Below are 22,413 nucleotides of genomic sequence, written 5' to 3' on the forward strand. Positions count from 1 at the left end.
GATAACAGTCAACGCCGGGCCCTCCTCACCTCCACCTCCCCAGTCAGGTCCTTGTACTTGTCCCTGATGACGGGCAGGGCGGGCGTCTCGCTCAGGGTGTTGGATCGGTCTCTGAAGGGCTGCTCTGGAGCCGGAGACGGGGGAGAACGTCCAATCTCCTTGTCGCCCAAACTGTGGCTGCGTTTGTGGGAGCCTGACGCAAAGAGAGAAGCACAAAGTCATTTGGGTTTTTTTCTTTATCAGAACAGCAACCTGTGGTGAGGACTCAATTTGAGGTATGTTATCATTATACTTCCATTCTGTGGCTGCTAGTTCTTCCTGGACAAGGACAGCATGAGTAAATACTCAATTTGTGACAATAATTACGTACAAAATGGGATGTACAAATATGCAGGTATGAATTATTTATAGGGACTCAGACAAATCCTGGCATGGTACCACAACAAACACTGGCTATTCCATTGGGGCTGGCAGTTAGTGCGTGTGTGTGTGCGTGTGTGTGTATCCAGACAACGGTAATCTATCCCCCCCCTCAAACTTCTCCACCACCCACAGAGACATACGTCATCCTCCCCACAAGCCAGAAGCTCCCCCAAGATCAGATTACTGTCCCACTGGGTGCAGAGAAGAAAGAAAGGGCCTCTTTCTCCCACAAATTAAATCCAGCAAAGGGCGATAAATCGATGGTGAAAATGGGCTTTTATAGAAAAAGCTGATGCATTATTCCTGGAACATGACAACCGCAAACAGCGGTTAAAAAATAAACAATCTTTCAGTGGATACAGTTAATCTGTCCTCATGGATTTGTTGGCCTCTGCTACCCGCCTCATCAGTTACTGCCTCCAGAGCAGAGCCGTCATCTCAACACTGCCATCTAATGTCCGACAGAGTCATTGCAGATCTGAGGGGCTGAACATGTGGCGGTGGGGCGGGAGAAAACTCCAGGGAAGAGTGTTGTTGTGCCATTTTAGGGCCACAGGTTTAGAGTTGGCCAACAGTCAGTCTTCATTCAAAACATGTAATGTTTGGTCAAATGGTTGATATTAACATCACTGTATAGAGCCACACATAATGAGTTAACTAGAGTAGAACCACCTACAATTAATTGACAACATTCACTTATTGCTGCTTTTCTGATCATTGTAAACTGAATCATTTTGGACAAATACATTTGAAGAAATCATCTTGGATTCTAGTAAATTGGAATATATATGTGTGTGTGTGTATGTGCTTTTCTGATTTAAGGCTGCCAGTGATGACTGTTTCCATCATCAATTAATCTAATATTCGTGAACAAATGTTCCCAGTGAAGATGCACAAGGTAAATGAATGATGAAGACACTGGTACTTCTATTTCTACCACACACACACACAGTAGGTTCGACCTGCTCGTGACTCACCTTGAACAGACAAGTCAAAGGTCGCCAGTTCGTTCTTGATCATCTCCTCACTGGACTTGACGTTGGTCTGAGCGCTGGCTTTGAGGAAGTCGGACTTGCCAAACTTCGGCTTGTCCCCCTGGAAGGCTCCAAACTCATCAGAGGCCTCACTTTGGTTTCCCTCAGCAGTGGCGGCTGGCGAGTCCGACTTTTCAGAGACGGTGCTTGCAAAGTCCCCAAAGTCGTCCTCGACACCGCCTTGGTCGCCGGGGCCAAAATCGGCGAAGGCTTCAAACTTGCCATCCGTGGACGCGCCGTCCTCGGTGGGAACGGAGGTCGTGATCTTCGCCACGGAGCTGCTCGTGATGTTTTCTGTGCTGCCAAAGGTCAGCTCCGTCCTCTGCGCCGACACGAGAGATGGAAGGGAAGCGGCCTCAAAGCCGTGCGGCTTCCTAACCTCACCGGGCAGACACTCCTCGCGGTCTGTCCAGTCGTAGCTGGACAGGGTGCTGATGTCCGACGTCCCGAAGGGGTCAAATTTCACGTCGTCTCCTTCTGTAATGACAACACAGACATACCGGTGGTTCCTAGGAATAGCATTGATGCTGTCATGATCGGAGGTAGATTAATGAGCCTGGATGAGGGACTGAGATCAAGTGTTGGATTTCCTCCCTGACCTAAAGTGGTGTCGAGCTTTACGTTTTTTGCTTAATCAAGCCAGGTTTTAATATATAATTCTGACAGTTCTGCCTTCACCCCAATACTTGTTTTTTCGTGGTGTTCACGATATTGAGAACTACACTAAACACAACAGTAGAACCATCTCTTTCTATAAAACCAACCCTGGATAACACACACCTCACTGTGGACAGCTTTCATTTGAGCAATTTGCAACTAAAGAAATAATCCCTATGAAAACTGAATTATCCATAACAATCGTTTTATTTCTGTGAAATCATTCGAGATGTCATTTTCTTTCAATCCTGTAAGTGCCACAAATGTATGGACATTCACCGCCGTTGTTCTGGGATGGAGGACAATCTCCAAAACGTGCAGATAGAACCTATCGCCACCACTACAGGTTGTTTTGTTGTATGGGAACACCCTCTGGCATGTTGTGTAGCATCACCTGTGCTGCATAGTCAGTGTCAATAATAAGATGTATTGTGAAAGGAAACAAATAGTCCTTAAAAGAAGTGAACACTAATCCTGAAATACACGGGCAACCACATACACCGTCATTCAATACTTACGCCTGCCAACTTGGTGTTGTTTTAACAAACCCAAATTTTTTACAGTTCTGTTGAATAAATTACCACAAGGAATACTAACTCTGCCTTTTTTGTAGCGGACAACTCTCTCCCCACTGACTGATCTCATTCTCAAAGAGCTCTCCGAACAGAGGTGATCTCTTCATGCTGTACAAAATGCACACACACACACACACACACACACACACACACACACACACACACACACACACACACACACACACACACACACACACACACACACACACACACACACACACACACACACACACACACACACACACACACACACACACACACCTTTGCTAGACAGAACACCTTCAGATACAAAGATCAATTTGTGAAATTGACAAGGACCTCGTGCTGTAAGCCTCGTGTCATCAGATCACTTTGCGGCTCGTCAAGAAAGGGAAGGAGAAAATAAGACGGTACGCATTTCAGCAATACCAACAGTAATATTTATTACGACAACATGAGTTGAGAGAAAGAGAGGTCACAAAGTACTGTGAAAGAGGTCTATCATTACAAGAGGTTTGTCAAACGAACACTTGTAAAATATTAGATTGCAGTCATTTAGAATACAAGGGCATGCAGAGTCAGGAGAAAAAAAAGGTAGAAAACAAACAGAGAAGGTAAAACAAAGAGAACCTTAAGATATAGAAGCAGGAACCAGAATGAGAAGGCACATTCACAGACTAAAATCAGTAATTCTGGGGAGATGACAAACTGTTTTACTATTAGGATATAAAGCAACAGGTGTTTTGGAAAAGATACGAGTACAGAACACTTGCAAAGCCAAGTTGAAAAGATAGTTTAAAAAACCAAGATCTAAGCAGGAAGCAGGAACCCTTTGAGGACTTGAGGGGACACATTTGTTTGTTTGGAAAGGCTGCAAACAAACTGCATTTTAGGAGCAGTAAGGACTTAAAAGCCACAATTTAAGAGGCTGCCATTGATACATTTACAAATATGTTACTCCTGGTGTTTATTTTAACAAATTAAAAAGAGAGGTCATCACAATATCTGCATTAACCTCCTAATCTGCATGTGAAAACGTGAAGTGATCTTGTTCAAGCACTCAAAGGGTTACAGAAAACAAAGAGGGTCATTCTTAGACCCGAGGGTTTTAATTACATCCAATCAAAGATGCAGAAACAGATTTAAAGAGGCAGTTTCCTTATTATCTTGCTTCAGTGATTGTTTGTCAAAGCAGGCTAATGTGTTTGCAAATCACACCAAGATCAAGGAGCCTTTCATAATAAGAGCTCATAGTCCTGTCATAAAAATACACTATTAAATCTGTATACATTAGTTTCCTTTGATAAAAAGAACTTGCAATACTGTTATGCACAAAATGATATCTTGTATTATGTTCTTGTCAATTTCACAAATTGAAAAGGTAGGCATACTGCAGCAAAAAGCAAGGCAGGAAGGGTAATACTAACGGCATCATGTTCTCAGAGAGCCAGACCAGAGAGCCACACATGATAGTTCATGCTGCAATATCACAGATAACGGTAAAAAATAAATAAACAAATAGAATGTGATTCCTAAGAAGGAACCTCACAAGAGAAATACTGTCTCTTTAAGATTACGTACATGTCCAGAAACCCAGTGCAAATCACGGTGAGGTGCTCAAACTGCTCGGCTTGCTACACTTTAAATAGATTAGTCCCAAAGGTCTCCGAAAACAGAACATCGGATAAATAAGGATGAAAGCCCGGGAGAGGTGGAGCAGCGGTTACAGTAGTGCGACGCCTTCTTAGGAACGTGCCGATTCAAACTGGGCATTGTTATTCAGGAGGAGCCTCACTGCTGCTCCATGGACCCTTTGTTTGAAAACATCATCCAACTCGGTCACTATAGAGGGGCCAGTTTCAGTTTGACCACTGGACAGAAACTCAAATAAGGCAATGGGGATGTTTATATTTATGATTTCCTCTGATTAGGAAGAGGAATCGTTAATTCCTTGGGTGAAATGATATGAGGTACAAAAGGGATGATTGAAGTGATGAGCAACTGATAAAGCGAAGAAAAAACAAGTGTAAGTACATTTTTCTTTTTTAATTCAATATTATCAGGTGAATACTTTGTCGACTCTCTCAACTCCCAGAAAAGGGTTCTATAAAAGGTTTAAAAACACAAATGTTTTGAGTTGCCAGGCTTTCACTCGACAATGGTTACATGCCTACTGAATGTAATGTTTCTGTGAAACTTGAGCCATGGCATGGCAGGCGATATGCTCCATGGATAAATGATGAGCACTGGAGAGGGAACACTGACATGAACATTACTGAATTACAACCAAAACAGGGTTGATTTCCTTTTAACCAAACGATAGGTACGCCCGTACACATGTGTGCGTCCTACGCATAATCCGGGAACTTTTCAATCTACTTCACACTTGTGGGCGTAATGTCAAGAACACCAAAGACCGTGCGGTCTGGATCGAATTTATCATCGATGTTAATCAACTTTGAATAAACAAGCGACAGACGGAGTCAACTCTGTCGGGATGAGATGCTGAAGAACCGTCCATCCAATAGACTTGTATTAAGTATGAATGAAGAACCAAGGGAGCGCGGTGTCGAGTGGGACGGTAAGACGCTGCACGCAGCACTTACAAAAGCTACGCGCTAGGAACTGCAGTACTTCTGTGAACCGGGACTCCACTTTCATGGATGTGTAACTTGTGATAATGGGCTATACAAAATAAACTGAATTGAATTGGGGGAGGGGAAGAAACAGCCGACGCGCTATTATGGAAACATCTCATAATTAGAGGGCCATTTGATCCAAATAATACTGCATGGTAATACAATAGCTGATGTACATAAAGATGCAAAAAACATGCACTCGCACTCAAATAACTCCGGCCCAAAATTAGTTTTGCGTCCAGCTATGATGCACCGAGCATCTCGGCTGCTTCTGTGGCCCAGTAATTCATTTATAAAAATAGCTCGTTTCCGGTTTCTTATTTAAAGGAGAAGTAATATTCTAAACATTAATATAGCATCAAACAACTATTTGCTGTGTAAAGATTTATTGGAGTAATATCTACCTGAGCAGAGAATTAAGTGGTTCTCCCTCTGTGTGTCGCTTCCCGAGCTTCTCTGAGCTTCGTTGACATACCGGGACAGCTGTCTGTGCTCTTAATGCATGTTAGTCCACTAGTTAACCCGTGGCTACCAACCAACAGCATCCCGACCAACAGCAACGTCACCCACCCTCCGGTTCCCCCTCAGGTAACCACTGTTAGCTCGGTCAGCACTTTTTCCGTCGTTTGTCCTGTTATTTCTGTAAACTATGAGCCGTGCAAGCTTTCCGTGTACATGTTGAAAGCCGTTGGAAGGCCATCAAAATGCTTCCAATCTCGGATCTTGCACATTTCAGGAAACACTGTATGAAATCGGACTTAATCCATTTTTCAGAAAATACATATTATTTTACCCACTCGGCACAAACCAAACCGTAGAAAAGTAGATTGATGGCTTAGAGATAACGCCTTTGGTGAGCTGCAGCAAATTGTGTGAAACCTGTGACGCCAATAAACAAGACGATCGTCACCGTGACAATCTCCTGTACTCGTCTGTATTCAGCTCAGCCACTCTGTTAGTTTATGCACGAAACGTCAACAACGGCCTGCGGAGACAAAACGCACACTGGAGCGAAGCACGTCTGCTGCTGCAGCGTGGACACAACAAATAGGGAGCTTATCCGAGTCACACAGACGGCAGCCGGGGACCTCGTCTCTGAACTGCGACTGAAAACACATCAAAACGAGGCATCTACCAGTTGGAAATAAATAAGAAATTTGGGACGGGAACTTTCTGTGATTACAATACTATTATATGTATGGAGGGAGGGAGGAGAAAGGAATATGAAAATAAAAAGGGGATTACAATCTAAGGATTAAAATATATAAACAAATAAAATTAAATGAATGATGAAATGTAGAATGACAGATACGATGCATCTAATCTGACATGTTATTCATGTAGTGTTACGTCTGTCTTAAGTATTTGAGCATATTGAATTAGGACATAATTACTTGCCCTTTGAACTCCGTTTGGTGGTCACAAGTGGGCACTGAGGAGAAGAGGCCACTAGTGGCCTTGGAATTAATACTGTGTGTAACTGGATGGGGCCTCACCAGAGCAATCTCACTAGTTCCTCACCTGTAGCGGGGGGCTGGTGGGCCGAGAGACCGGGTAAATCCAGAGAGCTGTCCGACATCACATGTTTCAGGTCTCCGCCCATGTCCGAGAGCTTCATGTCCAGCTGCACCGAGAGTGCGTCTTCGGAGTCGTCCTTTCCTACGCTGCTCCCCCCAATAGACGGGAGGTCGAGGGACTTGACCGAGGCGGAGTCCTCTTTGGCCTGTTTGAAAGCGGCCACCTTGTCCACCAGAGTCTTTTCCGCAGCCCCGAGTGCTGTGCAGAACTTTGAGGACTGAAAGTCGGCAAAGTCACCCGTGTCACTCTTCAGAGAAGAGAAGGAACCACCGCCACTGTCCTTAGCGTCATCGTCGGCCAGGCCGCCTTCCAGAGACAGCCGCTTGAAGACGTCATACTTGTCTGAGCTCTGCTGAGGTCGCTGCTGAGTGGGGGTCTCCCCTTGGACACCCACGCTGCTGCTGCTGCTGCTCTCACCTTTCGGCTCCCCACCAGAACTCCCGAACGCCATAAAATCGGCAAAGTCGTCCTGCGGCGCTGCCACTGCTCCTCCCGCTGTTGAAGCCTCAGTGGATGAGCCAAAGAGGGTAAAATCCCCAAAATCATCGACACCTCCCCCTGGAGGTTTTGCTCCACCTGGGAGGAGCACTAGAGAGGGGGGCACAGACACTGAGGGGAATGTGCTGGGTTTTGTCTCGGCGGGGGCAGGAACAGAGGACGCCATAGAAGAGAAAAGGTCCAGGTCGGCCATGTTGAGAGGATTTCTGGGCTGAGAAAGAGACACGGCTGGCTGCTGCTGCTGCTGCTGTGCTAGGTGTTGTAGAGACTGAGAGGTTGGGAAAGCAGAGGGGAAGGAAGGTTGAAAGATCTTGGCCTGGTCTGAAGGGTCTAATGGAGAGACGCTGTCTGCGGTTTTAAAGTCTGTGAAGCCATCATCAGCGCTGACGGACTTGAAATCTGCAAATCCTTCCCCTGCGAACAAAAGAAAACAGTTGGGGATCATTAAAAAATATGTATCGTGGCAGAGAGACATAATGGAAAACTTACAGCTGCAGCCGCTATGATTCTGTTACATTATAATCCTACAAGAAAGGAAGCGGGTCGTTATTAGTTGTGGCTTTGTGAACCTCCACGGTGAACTTTCAGTCCTCTGGTGGGCTGCAGAGTGTTCAATCAACAGCACACAGCACTGCACAAAAAAAGCTAGCGACATCGGCACTACCATGCAATGAGCTGTAACCTGCAACAGAACAGGAGGAAATGCTGCAAAAGTAATGTCCATCTGAACAAGTTATGTTTGTCCTTATGTTTGATAATCCCTCGACTGTCTCCCAGGGAAATAATAGAAGTGCAAATTAAATATAAGGAGGCACCGAAATAACTCTGTCCTGATACTGATATTATTACCCAAGTACCGATCCAATACCAGCGTTGCATTTAGTGAGGGATAATGCCCGACAGGGTGTCCATGACCAGGGATTAATGGACCCGTGGAGGCTCGAACCGTCCGACACGGTGGAGGTCACTTCATTCCTGATTCATTTATGGACACCCTAAAGGGGATAATCTTGTATATACACAATGGTCACTAGCCATATTTCATATGTTTCGCAACAAAAATCCAAATATCGATACGATAGTACAAGTCGTATAATCGCCATGACGATGTACATCATCAGGAATGAACGCACTTTGCAGAGACAACTGTCCCCTGTGCTGGCATTACCTCTTACTTCATGGATACCCTGCAGTCAATCAGAATTATGTAATGACACAAACTATAGTATAATAAGCCGTATGCCTCTTTGGAAGTGACTGTGGTCATTCTTTCATGTGTAAGGCAACGTCAGGCTGGACTTAAACACGGCTTTCCTAACTTTGAAAATCAAAAACAAAAAAATAAATACATGGATGTAAACTGACTGAATTGTTATTTATAACCAAAATAAATTATACGGTACACCAGCAACTTGGAAAAAGAATGTTCATAAATTAAAATGAACTGCAATTCAAGCATAAATCTCTTACAACAAAAAATGTGTGAAACCAATTTATTTCCAGTTATACCGAAATCGGTGCATCCCTCCTTAAAGTTGCAACTTTTGAGACAAATGTCAAAATGGTTTGGATAAAAGATTTTACTTTACAATCTAGGAAACCACCATTATTACTGGTTTGGTTTGGTATTGTAATTGCTTGTTTAGATGGGCGTGGTTCGCAATGACAAAGCTCCATATTTGCTATTAAAAAAAAGTGCAGCAGAAACATTTTTTCCAACAGAATCTTTTTGAACAAGCTGCTGGTATAAAGCTCAAAGAAAAACGTCTGAATGCCTTCTTGAGTTTCAGGGGTTGTTAATCCACTGCTGTATAATATATGCATGGATGGAAACGGAATCTGTTCACACTGCTGGTGCAGGGTGGAAAAGAGATAACTAAAGGGCTCATTAAGGAGACGGAGCCTGACAATGCCACGGAAAGGTCACCGCAAAGCATGACTTACTGGAGTTGTAAGAGCTGTCCCCATCGGAAACTGTTCTAATAAAACAGGGATGGGAAACACACTGGTATCAACACAACACGATAGTGTAAAAAAATGGCTTTAAAATATGGCATTGTAGCCCCTTAACAACTTCACCCAAGTCATGAGACAATGTTTAATTCGGGGGAATTTCATACAAGGGACTATATTAGAGCCCGAGAGGTCCTCTTTGTTATTTGGCCAAAGGATCTATTATCATGAATAACCAGAAATGCATTTATATTTTTACTTAGATTTACTCAAGTGTGTGTTTTGGAGAATGTGCAAGAAAGTGTGGCTGAGTTTCTTACCGACTGGTTTCTTGTCAGCAGGGTGCTCAAGCTGTCTGAATACACTGTATTTGTCCCCAATATCTGGATGAGAACAAATAAAGAAGAATGGGCGAAGTATGAAAAAAAAATACAACACATTGGACAGGTAGGCCGGTGTAGCCTTAATGCAGTTTGCTATAGCCACCGGGACTCTAAGGTTTATTTAAGGACCACAGAGATTATAAATTAAAAAAATATCCATGAACTGAAGGTGCCCTAATTGGAAATATTGTCCAAGACTGAAATTGCACAAGGAAACTTTCGGGGATCAATATTATTTCAGCAGTAATAAAATGCTTTATGAAGGTGGATTAAAAAAATTAAAAAATACATTAGAATCTATGAAATAGTGGCCACGCTATTTCTCAGTTGTGTCAAGGTAAAATGTGTGGAAACCCAGATGAGAGATGAGACATTACCTGTGTTGCTCAACTGGCATCACATCTGAAGATCATATTTCTTCCCTTCCCTAATCTTCTCTATCTTTTCTTCCCAGAGTCTGGAGCGTTTCATGGAGAGCAGACAATGATTCATCACATACCGTTCACTCCACGTCAGCTATAGAAAGTACCTGAGGCAGTGGGTGTCGGCTCTGCAGGCTGCTCCACAGACAGCTGCTTGAAAACAGCGTACTTATCAGAGGACGTGACGGAGGTGGAAGAAGAACCAGACACTGGCGTCAGCATGGCAGACGCGCTGCACGAAACACAAGAGTTATAGTCAGACATCGGGACGAGTGAGGTTCTATAGAAGAGTTTAATCCCCATAAAGCTGATTAAACAGGCTGTAAAGTGTGGCGAGTGACTTTTTTTATTTTATTTTTAAGTGTTCTTAAAAAAACATTGTGGTGGCGATTTTATCTATAATGGTGCTTTATTCATGCAACACCGGCAAAAGACTAAATCCCACATAAAGAGTGCTGGAGAAGGTGGGTCATAAGAGGATTTGTCTACATTCATAAGTGTGAGTGGCTTTTGGTATTATTGGAGTTTTGTCCAATTATCACTGCAGTATGTCAAGGTTTGACATTATGCTGTTCAGATTTTAAGAGATACATTTGACTAATTAAAACATCTGTGCTGTGTTTTTAACATTTTTAAACAATGCTCCTCTAACTGGGGCAACCGTTTGGTTGCTGCCTAATGACATTCAGCTGAATAAAAAACCCTCTGTTGCAGTATTCGCAGTTGTGCTTTTTATGAAGTTTTGACCTTCTATTGTTTACTACCCGTACCGAGTCTTAAACCAATTTGAATTTGAAAAAGGAACAGTTTGACATTTTTAATACCATAAAGTAAGTAAGTGTATTTCCCAATTGTGTCAAACTATTCCAAAAAGCAAATAGTTTCACAATATTTTGATGGACTCAAGTCCCCTCATGTTAATTAATGTGCATTGTTCCTTCCATAATGAAAATAAACATATTTATAGAATGACCAGGGTATACAATTCTTTCTTTCCAAAAGTATAGCCGATTGGATAACATGTACGAGAATTAAGCATAACGACAAATCATGACGCTCATTTTCCAGCAACTCAAAGCCCGTCCTCCGCAACACATCTGACAGTTCAGACTGGCAAACCAACATGAGCTTTTCAGCTTCTCATTAATTAGACAGCAATATCAGAATGGGGGGATTCTTATTACATCAATAAAACAGGAGTCAGATGTGCATGTTTTCATGGGAGAAAGAGGATAAATCATAAAGCGCCCATGCTACTTGATGTGAGATACGCAAGTTCTGCTATCTCTTTGTCTTTTATGGGATAATTGCTTTTCAGCTTCCTCTCCGTAGAAAGACGTCTCTCAAAATGAGCTTGGAAAGTAATATAAAGAAATGAGCCCACCTACTGTCCATTGAAATGAATTAATAAAAAAAACAAATTCATTGCTATTCTCGGAAGATTATTACAAGATATTAAGACACAGTGCCCGACTGTATGGTTTCCAAGATAAACGATTGAAGACAAATAATATGCACAATATCTCAGCTATAAATAACCAACGAGGGCTAAATATTAGACTCTCAGTACTAAAAACATTGACATCTTTTCTTAAGGTATAACAAGTGAGAGTGTAAAGAGATTAAAGAAATAACACTGGAACACTGAAGAAATCTATTTCTTGTAAATTAAGCATCAGGATCATATCAGACAACTTTGACCGAGACATTGCTAATTAAGTAAGCTAGAAGCAAACAGGCATTTTGCATCCCCACTGCACTCACAGCCCTTACCTTTGTTGGTGCTGCGATGCAAGGGTGGTGGGGAAACCTCCACCCGACTCCCCCTGGAACTCAGTGAAGGACTGGTCTCCTGCTTTTGGAGCCTCCTGGAAATCCTGGAAGTCATCGTCATCGGCTTTGGGCCCCTGAGCCGACAACATGTTAGTGAGTGAGATGTGAATTATGATCAACTAATGGATAACGCAGCACTAACGGCATGGTTATGTTACCTGTGCAGGAGGGAAACTGGCTATGAAGTTGGTGTTTGTGGGTGCTTGAGCCTGCATTGTAGTATTCATGCTCATAACTGGTGGTGCCGTTGTGGGCATGGCCATAGGCATAGAGACCGGGGGCTTGGTCATCATGGGGTGCTGGTGCTGGTGTTGGTGTTGGTGCTGGTGCTGGTGCATGACGGGGGCCATGGCCATAGCCAGGGCTGGTAGGTTGGGCACTGGTGGAGAGGGAAACTGACTGAGAATTTCCACATTCATAGCTGGGAGGCCACTCTGAAATAGAGAAAACAGATTTTAAGGAACTAATTAGGGAAGCTACTGTAAGCACATTTAAGAAGGCTACTGGAGATATAAAGTATGCACGGCAATCTCATTTTCTCAGACGTACTGGAAAACCCCACATCTATTGACCCAGAGGCGTTCATGCTCTCTCAGGACACACCTCCCTGAGATACTGGAAACAAAACCATTTTCCATCGTGTTGACAGACTTAGTAACTGTATCAATTAAAGCTCCCGACTAATCAATAGCAAAGTGGAATACTGTGAACATAAATAACTCTTTAAAAGCAAAGGAAATTATTGTAAGTGGAAGAAAATAGAGTAATATTGTATTCACACTACCCTTTATAAAATGTGATGTACTTGGTATGTGCTCAGACAAAGAATAAAAGTCATGGATCACTTCATCAAATTAGAGTTGGACATAAGCCACTTTTCAGCAACCACAACAATAAACTTAGGTGTGTCCATCCTGTGTAAACGCATTCATTTACTCTTATTAGTTAAATATTGGACATACAGGAAAAATATTCCATTATATATGCCTCAATCAATAATAAACTGTTTAGAGTTGCAGACATATATGGCCCCAATAACAACAACATTATCACTTTCCACACGTACACAAATGCCAAACTCTAAAGCACAAGGACCATGTGAATTCTGTTTTGAATTCCTTAAATGGGGCACTTGAACGCACTTTTCATGAGAACTGTCTCAAGAATAAAAAGGACAATTCCCCTCAGAGGGACACTGAATACAAGTTTGATCAAAACCTGAGAAGGTCTTGACTCTTACCTCTAGTTACAGCCACACAACATTAGGCAATACCGACATAAGTCATTTTCAAGGCATTCCGGTAGGAAACAATAGTTCCTTCTTTAATCTAAAGAAAAGAAATGACAGTCCACTAACAACTAAAGAAGACTCTCTTAAATTGAAACATCTCAGTGTAACAAAACAAAGACACTTGCATGTTCTACAACAATTTGGCTTTGGAGAGTTTGGGATTAAATAGATAAAAACACTGTAAAACACACCCATGGACACCGTCAATATTAACAACACGATATCGTACAGATTCACATTTGACCATTTTCATTGAACCCCTTTGCTTGTGGCATCTGACAAAATGAAATAATATGTATGCTACGAAACACAAACAACCCTGCAGGAAGTTATTAAATCTCATAAACAACTTCATACAACATTCAAACTACACCATAAAGTGGATTAAATCAGCCTTACTTCCTATATACCAAAGACCTCTGAACACAGATCTGCAAAAATACACTCAAAATTAAAGAGAGCACAATTCTAAAACTAATCTAGAATACAATTACCCATCAAACAATAAACAGCAACAATTGGTTAAATACATACTTTGGCACTGGAAGAAATAACTTCAAATGTTGCCCGTGAATGAATGCTTCTCAGACATTCAACCCCTACACTCTCGCACCTGCTCATACATAAAGATGACTTGTCAAATTAAAAATAGGTTCATCAATTAATTCGTGAGCTCCCTGCAGAGTGGTGGTGACAGGCCCAGGCTAAGGATGCTAAGAAGCCTCCTGCCAAACACAGCTGATGGGGACTGATGGCGGGTACATATCTTTGGCTTCAAATGCCCCACAAGCACTGGAGCTGATTCACAGCTCGGCCTCCTTCTGCCTATTTCTCGTGAAGCCCGTCTAATTGCAGTGTGGACTTGATGTCGAGGCTCTGTGGGAGCCATGCGTGACGATTAGTGAAGTCGTTCTAACGGGATAATTTGTCACGACTCCAGTGTTTACCTGCGCCACACCAATTAGTGCAAGTACAGTGTAGAGCTCCTCTTTGGTCAGCATGCCAGGTGTTGTGCGGTTGGCTGACGCCCAGATTTGCCCCAGTGCTTCCCTGGGAAGTCCTGATGATATGAGAATAGGGTAGAGATTGGCTGTGTCTATCCCTGCCGGAGTCATGGTGAATTCAAGAACCTTTTTGAACATTTCTGAGGAAAGACAAACAGAAAGGACAATATTCATGCATGTGAGAAATGGTAAAGTAAACTATTTAAATCTTTTAAAATCTTAATCATAACGGAGATGTAGAGTTTCATTCCTTGATACAAAACCCAGCATCCAATATGAATGTCTGAAAGATTATACTAGACATGTTGTAAATGTTCACCTGGGATGAGGCTGTCATTGTAAAGCCAGGCTGGCAGCATGGGCTGAATGTGCTCTTGTTGTGGGTACACACCAACACCTGCCGTCACAAGCAGACACACACACACACACAGTTAGTTGTTATAGCAACAACAACAAAATCATACATCGGATGTATGGAGGATTGCAAAATGTTATGCTCTCCTTCACTGAATCACAAGAGTCTTGTCCCGTCAGACATTGCTTCAAGATGGGCAGACAGAGGAAACTACCTTGTAAGAAAAAATAGCAAAAAATCAAATTTAACTGCCGATATTGAGCTTTAAAAAAAGAAAAAAATCAAATAGATGCATTTTATTTTTACTGCGGCGATTTTTCAGTCCCTTACAAGACATCTTATTGAGTCGAAAAGGCGTCTGTTTACTCAGGCAGCTGCTTTGCAGATAACAATCCCATCAGTGGGCAATTAAACAAATCTTATTACAAATCCTCCAGGTTTCTAAAACTAGCCTCTGTATTCCTCTTGATGACCCGGACACAGACAAACCAATGAAAGCAGAAAGGAGTAGCCAAGTGGGATGCACAATCAGCCTCGGATTATGTTTTTGGGATCGGTGGCGCCTGCCAATCCATGCGCATCCCTGTTAGACCATAGCAGTCAGCATGCGCCAGAGGTGGTTCTCTGAGAAGGTGTTACATAGCAGGGGCACAAACAGCAGCTTATCGAGTCACCTCAGGATCACAAGGGACATAATCCATTTCCACAAAGTGAGCAGAGAGCACCAACATGAGAAGCCCCTCTGACAAGATTTGGTCTGAGGGGACAGAGGTATGAAGCAGGACGATATAAGAGCAGAGACTTGGCTTGAGAGCAGTTGTAACGACACCAGGGAGGATACCTCCAAAGACACCGCCACTCCATTTGATCCACGAGGCGAAGGATATTATCAGCAGAATTTTATTTCAGAGCAGATAGGCGACACGAGTATGACGACCAGCTAGAATCTCGTATGAATCAATTATGACCCAAAGGTACAGAATTATTTTGTGCTCGTTAGAAAGAGTGGAAATATTTTCCCAGCAAAGAAGGAAAAGTACTGCCATGATTGTGTGCAGCAAAGCAAGCGAGAGAAGAAGCTAAGAAGACCAATAAACAGGCACGTCTCTCACCACTGTCACTACTGGTTTGAGGAGACGAGTAAACGGTTGATGGGGGGACGCTGGGTGCCGACACCGAGACCTCGGGTAGCTTTTCTGCAATGAAGATCGAACCCAAGTCCTCAGGGGCCGCAGCCCAGTTCCTCGCTTTAGTGCTGGAGTTAAACTGGGTAGAAACTTTGGTTCCAGGACCCATTTCAGCCAAAATCGACTTGGATTTAAAGCTAAACTGTGCCGTCTTATCAGCAGTGAAATCGCATGAGGAGTATAGCTTCTCATCCAGGGACGGGCCTAGAGGGGTGAATGAGGAACAGGTTTCTTGATAACACACTGGCTATACAAAGCAGTTGTATTCAACTAACGACATAATACAGTTTGTCAATCATGTATTTCTAACGTGTAATTTTTTTTGAATCAGAACTAATTTACCATGTCAAATGTCTTATCCAGCCTGAAATTGATTCTACATTAGCTTAAAATAATATATATTAAAGCAGTCTTATTTGTCAGAGGCATGCGGTGCGAGCCTGAGGACATCCAAACTGTTGATTCTAGATGCTAAACAACGAGGTCAGAAATGTCTCAGAGGACTGGGGGATGACACTCGATGGATTTCTCTGGACGCGAAGTGATCGCTCCGTCCTGTCATTCGCAGTCTCGAGACTGAGAGCTGTCACAGAGCAGCTGCTCATTCGAGAGATTAGACGGCATTGGACACATGAGTGACAGTCTTCTATCGAACCACAAACAGATTCCGTATCTACGATGGATTCGGCCACTATGTGGTTACAACCTACTGAGAAACATGCTCACGCTCTAATAACGAAGCAAGGTCAGTTTCTTATTGATGCTGCATCCTTGTTTGCCTAGTTTGCAGTGTCTGGTAGCTGTGTAGGTTTAGGTCACAAGGCCAGGCTGCATGCGCTCACACTGTAACACAGGCCAAGGCCAACGCAAGACCCAGATGGGCCAGTGAAAATATTCAGCATCGGCTTTAAAATAAAGAAACGGCATTCAAAATGTATATGATCGCGTATATACTATGAGGGTGGGCAGGGAGGTGTCAACAAAGCAAAAAGACAGTTACCTTGAAATGTAGAGCTGTTGTTGACAGCAGATTGTTGGGTGACAGTTGAAATGGACACAGAGGAAGGAAGGGACTGAGGGAGGGAAGAGGAAGAGGACAGTCCAGCCTTCAGGGAAGGGGATGAGGATTGGACTTGGGCCTGAGAGGAGGGGTGGAAGTTGGACGGAGGGAACACATTCAGAGGACCCTGAACAAAGTCACTAAACTCGTCATCGTCCGGGGAAAAACCTGTCACGGGGGAAGTGGACGAAGGCTGGGCGAGGGCCTGAGAGGAGAGGCCAGATGCGCAGGAAGTGGAGGAGGACGGAAGTAAGGAGGCGTCTACATGCCCATGAAAGTCACTAAACTCATCATTGTCTTCAGACACAGCTGGGGGGAGGGAGTGAGTGGGGACAGAAGGATGTGGTGACGATGAGTCTGCAAAAATTAAGAAATAATGATGATGGCACAACACACGACACACACGGCAATGGAGAATGGATTATGGGCTGCACATGCCAAGACTGAGATAAAGATTGTTTTATGCGTGACCAGAGATTAAAGATCTGCTAATTATACCTAAATCTAATTACATACAGCCTGTAATTAATATAATTCAATAAAATGCTTTCCGGGTGGAGAACGTCGGCTGTAATATTACTTTAAGATGTTTGTTCAATGCATAACAACAATTTTGCTTAAAAAAATATTTTTCATGACAATAGACTCACAGCTGTGTGAGCGACTGAAAGAATTACGTGATAAAAGAAATGTGATCAAGAATCAGCTTCTTCTTATTTTGTACACCGACAGTGTACGGCTGCCAGCTGAGCAGTCGTCATGCCGACCTGCCTCTAGTCCGGCTATTATTCTTAGACGGAGGCATTCCAACTGAGAGCAGTTCTGCTGATGGAGAGAAACAGAAAGAAAATCTCACGGGACTACACAGAATATCATTGGGGTGAAGGTACCTGGCTTCTTGGTCTGCGATGATGGATTTGGATACATCTTAGCATCTCTGCTAAAGCCATCCAGGTTGCCTTTGATTGCCTCCAAAGCATCATCGCGGCTCTTCTCAGCTGTCTGAGTACACAGTAAAAGAGGATCAAGAGTCAGGAAGGTTATAAGAATCGAAAGATGAACAGGATGTAGAGACACTCACCTTGGGTTTGACGCTGCTGAGCAGCCTCAGCTTCTGTTTCTGCTCCTCAAATTGTCTTCTCTTCCTGTCCTCTTCCAGCATCTTCTGCTGCTGCTCCAGGCGTTTGCTAAAAGCCACAAAGAGGAGACATTATATTGAGAGTCAACAGAATGATACCTTTGAATGGGTTGGTAAAAGACTCATGTTTCAAAAACACTTGCTCAAAAAGAGCCGGTCTGAAGCGACTGCCTCCTGGAACCAGAAGGCCATGGTGTCGTAGGTGGACAGGTAGTGCTCGTCTGTTAGGGGGACTACATCATCAGCATAACTTTAAAGTATTATTGCCTCTTGGTCATATGCATATCGGTCAAGTTGCAGTTTACACTCATGTCTGTCCAAAATGTCATTATTTTATCATCTCATCCAATTTGACTTGTGTTACCATTGCCATAAATGGCCTCTGCATTTTTTGAGTCCAAGAGGATGTTTGTGGCAAAGCTGAAGAATTTTCCTCAAGACTGCGAGGTCAGTAGAGTTTGAGGATACCATTTCACAAGATTAAGCCTCAACAGCAATGTGAGCGGCTCTTCAAGGCAGTAGTTGAGCACTGCAGAGCCTTGAGCTGAATCCTAACATCAGCACATTTCATTTTTACTCTGTTCAGCATCTTACTTTAAAAGCTGCTCCAAATAACTTGCATTCTATGTTGAACTGCTGGTCGCTGTGGATGAGAGTGGTCATGTTTCTGAGCACCAGAATCCCTTTAAAAACCCCTTATTTGACTGCAGTCCTAGTTCTGGATCTCCCGTGCCTGCCTCTGGGCCTCCAGCAGCATGGTTTCAGGTTGGCGGAGCATGGAGGTGAAGCTCTGCTCCTGACCAGAGAAGGAGCAGCTGCTACCAGTCGCAGAGCTCTCCTGTGGGTCTGTGTCTGTCCGCGGCGGGCAGCTCAATGCTGGAGGACTCGCTGGAGTGAAATTGTTTCTGGTGTCGCACAGAATTCGACCCGGTGGCACCAATTAACAGACATTAGGAATACTTATATATAAATAGCCAATCTTCCCGCTCAAGGTTTATTTTGAAGTGCCACATAGAGGCATCAGCATTAATGGTTAGGGACTTTCATAACCAAACATTGTCAAAAGTTCTCAACTGTATCTTTTAATTAGGATACGGTCAAAATGCATCCCATGGATGCACATGAGCACCAGTACAACACTCCTCCAATGATACAAATCGTGTGAAAAAAATCCATATTAAAATATTCCAAAAATGCCAGTTAAGCCTCAGGGCTCAGGGGGGGGGGGGGGAACAACACAGTGATTCCAGCCTCTCATGCTTCATCTATTTAACAATTTAGTGTGTTAGTTACTCGGCTGGCTATGCAGATGTGAGCATTCATGCTTACAAACAAACAAACACAAACAATCGAGAACCATGATATTATATATATATATATTATCCTCTTTTTTCTCTCCTAAAGGATGAATTTTCATCTCTCAATCACACGTTACTAACTAACTCTTCTTTCTTTCCGGTTCTTGACTTCAGGGTCCATCATGGGGTCGCCTGAGACGACATAGATCCCATCTCTGATCGATCATGGATCATCGGGTGGGGGTCGATTCCTGCTCCTGACGCCACTGTCCTGTTGTGTCTCCGACCACTGACCTCACTCTGTTCTCCTCCTCCGCCTCCTCCCCCCACCGCCATCTGCCTGATGGATCGTGGTCTCCCCATCGTGGAATATGCCTACTATAAACTATCATACACCATATTCATTTCATTGATGTATTTAAACCTACATTACATCCCTCTGTACAACATCTATTGCATCTGTCCATCCATGATGAGATCCTCCCTCCTTGCTCTCCCCTTTTTTTTTTTTTTTTTTTTTTTGAAGGGTATTTTTGAGTTTTTTTGGTGATGTGTGAGTTTTTTTTTGGGGATGTCTGTGTGAAATAGAAACAAAGCAAGATTTTGTAATGTGTGATTTGTGGACAACTAAATAATAATGAAACTGAATTATTGTAACAATGTCTTACTGGTGCTGCTCAGCCATTTGTTTGTGCATGTCCACAGTGTATTGGGGCCCAGCAGGTCTCATACCCATATACTGGGGCTGACCCATGAACTGCATCCCAGGGGTCTGCATACCAAGAGCCATCCCACCCTGTGAGAGACACAACATAACACAGAATGCAGCTCAGACATCCTATTAGCACATGATATTACATACTTGCACCGAGGGAAAGCATTGCAGTTCAGAATAAGATCAGCTCTTAAGTGCAGTCTTCCATGTGAATGAAATCAGTTAAATCAACACAGCAGGGTTACTTACAGAATGCAAGTTTGTTAAAAAACACTACAGATCTCTAAGGAAACATTAGAAGGAACATTTCACCTGAGACAACAAACAAATAGACAAACACAGAATCAAGGAGAAGCTCACCTGCATAGGCATAGCTCCGGCGGGCATCTGTCCCACATAGTTCATTCCCATCATGCCCTGCATGTTCGGTTGCATGACCGGTACCATAGGGAAGCCCTGCTGCTGCTGCTGCTGCTGCTGCTGCTGCTGCTGCTGCTGCTGCATGGGTACCATGCCTGCAGAAACACAAACAAACAGTTACAATATGCTGTGTATATGGAAAAGAATAGTATCTTTATTTACCATTTAATGTATGCCAACTTTAAAGTAAAAAAACAAAAACAACACAACAAAATCCTGGACTGGAAAAAAAGCCTCTAGAGACGAGACATGATTCAGGATCAAAAAATCTATTTCTGAGACGGCTGGAGAAAGACACGAGCTCAGCAACAAACAAATAAATTGTTCTTGTGACGACAGTGGCAGCTTGCAGCACAACAAGAGGCGAAAGCGGAAAAAAGAAGAGAAAAGTTCCTCGTTTGTTTTCACAGATGCTGTGTGAGCTGAGAGCCAGAGCTGTGCAGCCAGCTGGAGACGATTCACTGTTTTACGACTCAAGCGGGCTGAATAAGTGGCTTGTTTAGGTGGCTACACACAATGTGCTTAGTCCAAAATGACATTACTAATGGAAGCATTGTAATGGTCCCTGAGAGATGCTTGTCCTCAGTAGTGTGTGGATGGGTTCATTAGGAGTGTTGTGACAAAGTCAAGAGCCTACATATGATAATGCACGCACAGCTAAATGGTATGTGTGGCCCACAATGCACTGCTCTAGGCACAGGTAACAAAGGTATGATGTCTTTCCGATGGGCTGCATCCTTGCTGCTACTTAATTCTGCCGTGTCGCGGTGATTTTAAGGGGCAAAGATGAATTGTTAACAGGAAAGACCAAAGGGAAGTCTCATGACTAATGCAATATATATCACAATACAAACAAAGTAAAGCAAACGATTTCACAATTTATTTATTTTTTAATCTAAGTATAGTGGTACATACAGTGTGCAAGATTATCAACGGGTCACCTTAAACATGCAACATCTTGTCAGGTAAAAATTCTGAGAGAAAGCTTCCCATTTGATCATCAGCTTTTGAAAGTGAAACTGGAGAAATATATTTTGAAAAAAATCAGCTTGAAACAACAGCCTGGTAATATTGAGTGCAGAATGACTCACCTTGTGGCGGTCCCAGGCCCCCTCCAACAGGATACATGAAACTACAGTGAGAAAATGAACAGTTGCAGGTTGTGAGATTCAAACCGAGGGATAAACAAACCTACAGATAACACTTTTAGGTGACCTCGAAACATTAATCACGTCGCCAGCAGCTTTGAACAAAGTAGAAATATATATATTTTTAAAAATCATACGTATTAATGTAATACTTATACAACCCAACAATACGATGTAAAAGACAAAAGCAAATTTGATTTAATTGCTGAAGGTCAACAAAGAGTGCAACTGTCACTTCAAATCATTTAATTGGAGTTGATTGCATTGGGCAAATGGCACTTTGAACTCCAATTGTTGTTGAAAAAAAATGGAGGGTATGTTTGACCCAACTAAACCATAAATAAAAGCCTTGATTGCTTTTCATAATAGAGACATTAAATTAGAGGGGCCATATCTGAATTCAAGGTCTTCATATGAATCAAATCCTAATATGATTGGATTACGGTCAGCATTTATTGATCAGCAATGATTATATGTTCTACAAACTAGTTCATGCGCAAAGACCAGGGTGAATTTTCACACACTGATCCTTTGAAATGTTAACAGTAATTTCCAAAAGACAGAATAATCGATTCATTTCCACAGGCGACTTGGCGACTGGGTCTGAGCTGAGAATCTTAAAGAAACAATCAGAGGAAGTTTCTACAAGTCGGCCAAGTCACCAGAGCCAACACACACACACACACACAGGCCTTCAGCTATGTGCCAAATTACAACAGAGTTATTCAGGCTGAAGCTGATGATACAGAGACAAAGAAATAAAAAAGAGCCAGCAAGGCCTCGTGTCCCAGACTGACTCAGCTGAATTTGAGCATCACCAATC

At 42.9% G+C, this 22,413-nt stretch overlaps 1 protein-coding gene across 9 annotated transcripts in view; it reads right to left on the reverse strand.

Moving 5' to 3' along the window:
* synrg (synergin, gamma) overlaps positions 1–22,413 on the reverse strand; it is a 33,830-nt gene that overhangs the window by 8,229 nt on the left and 3,188 nt on the right. For 4 of the 9 annotated variants that reach the window (XM_056440328.1, XM_056440323.1, XM_056440326.1 and 1 more), the window contains exons 2-18: positions 21,534–21,574; positions 20,383–20,537; positions 19,976–20,103; positions 17,953–18,058; positions 17,762–17,873; positions 16,812–17,228; positions 15,737–16,015; positions 14,589–14,666; positions 14,213–14,409; positions 12,133–12,408; positions 11,915–12,048; positions 10,249–10,373; positions 9,657–9,719; positions 9,328–9,357; positions 6,829–7,797; positions 1,401–1,934; positions 30–193 (exon numbers count right to left, since the gene is read on the reverse strand). In XM_056440328.1, coding sequence (XP_056296303.1) covers positions 30–193; positions 1,401–1,934; positions 6,829–7,797; positions 9,328–9,357; positions 9,657–9,719; positions 10,249–10,373; positions 11,915–12,048; positions 12,133–12,408; positions 14,213–14,409; positions 14,589–14,666; positions 15,737–16,015; positions 16,812–17,228; positions 17,762–17,873; positions 17,953–18,058; positions 19,976–20,103; positions 20,383–20,537; positions 21,534–21,574 — 3,808 coding nt within the window. The remainder of the gene's footprint in view (positions 1–29; positions 194–1,400; positions 1,935–6,828; positions 7,798–9,327; positions 9,358–9,656; positions 9,720–10,248; positions 10,374–11,914; positions 12,049–12,132; positions 12,409–14,212; positions 14,410–14,588; positions 14,667–15,736; positions 16,016–16,811; positions 17,229–17,761; positions 17,874–17,952; positions 18,059–19,975; positions 20,104–20,382; positions 20,538–21,533; positions 21,575–22,413) is intronic. The other 5 variants (XM_056440327.1, XM_056440325.1, XM_056440329.1 and 2 more) reach the window with 4 other exon arrangements.

The sequence above is a fragment of the Pseudoliparis swirei genome, chromosome 20, assembly GCF_029220125.1.
Source record: "Pseudoliparis swirei isolate HS2019 ecotype Mariana Trench chromosome 20, NWPU_hadal_v1, whole genome shotgun sequence".
In the NCBI taxonomy this organism is placed as follows: domain Eukaryota; kingdom Metazoa; phylum Chordata; class Actinopteri; order Perciformes; family Liparidae; genus Pseudoliparis; species Pseudoliparis swirei.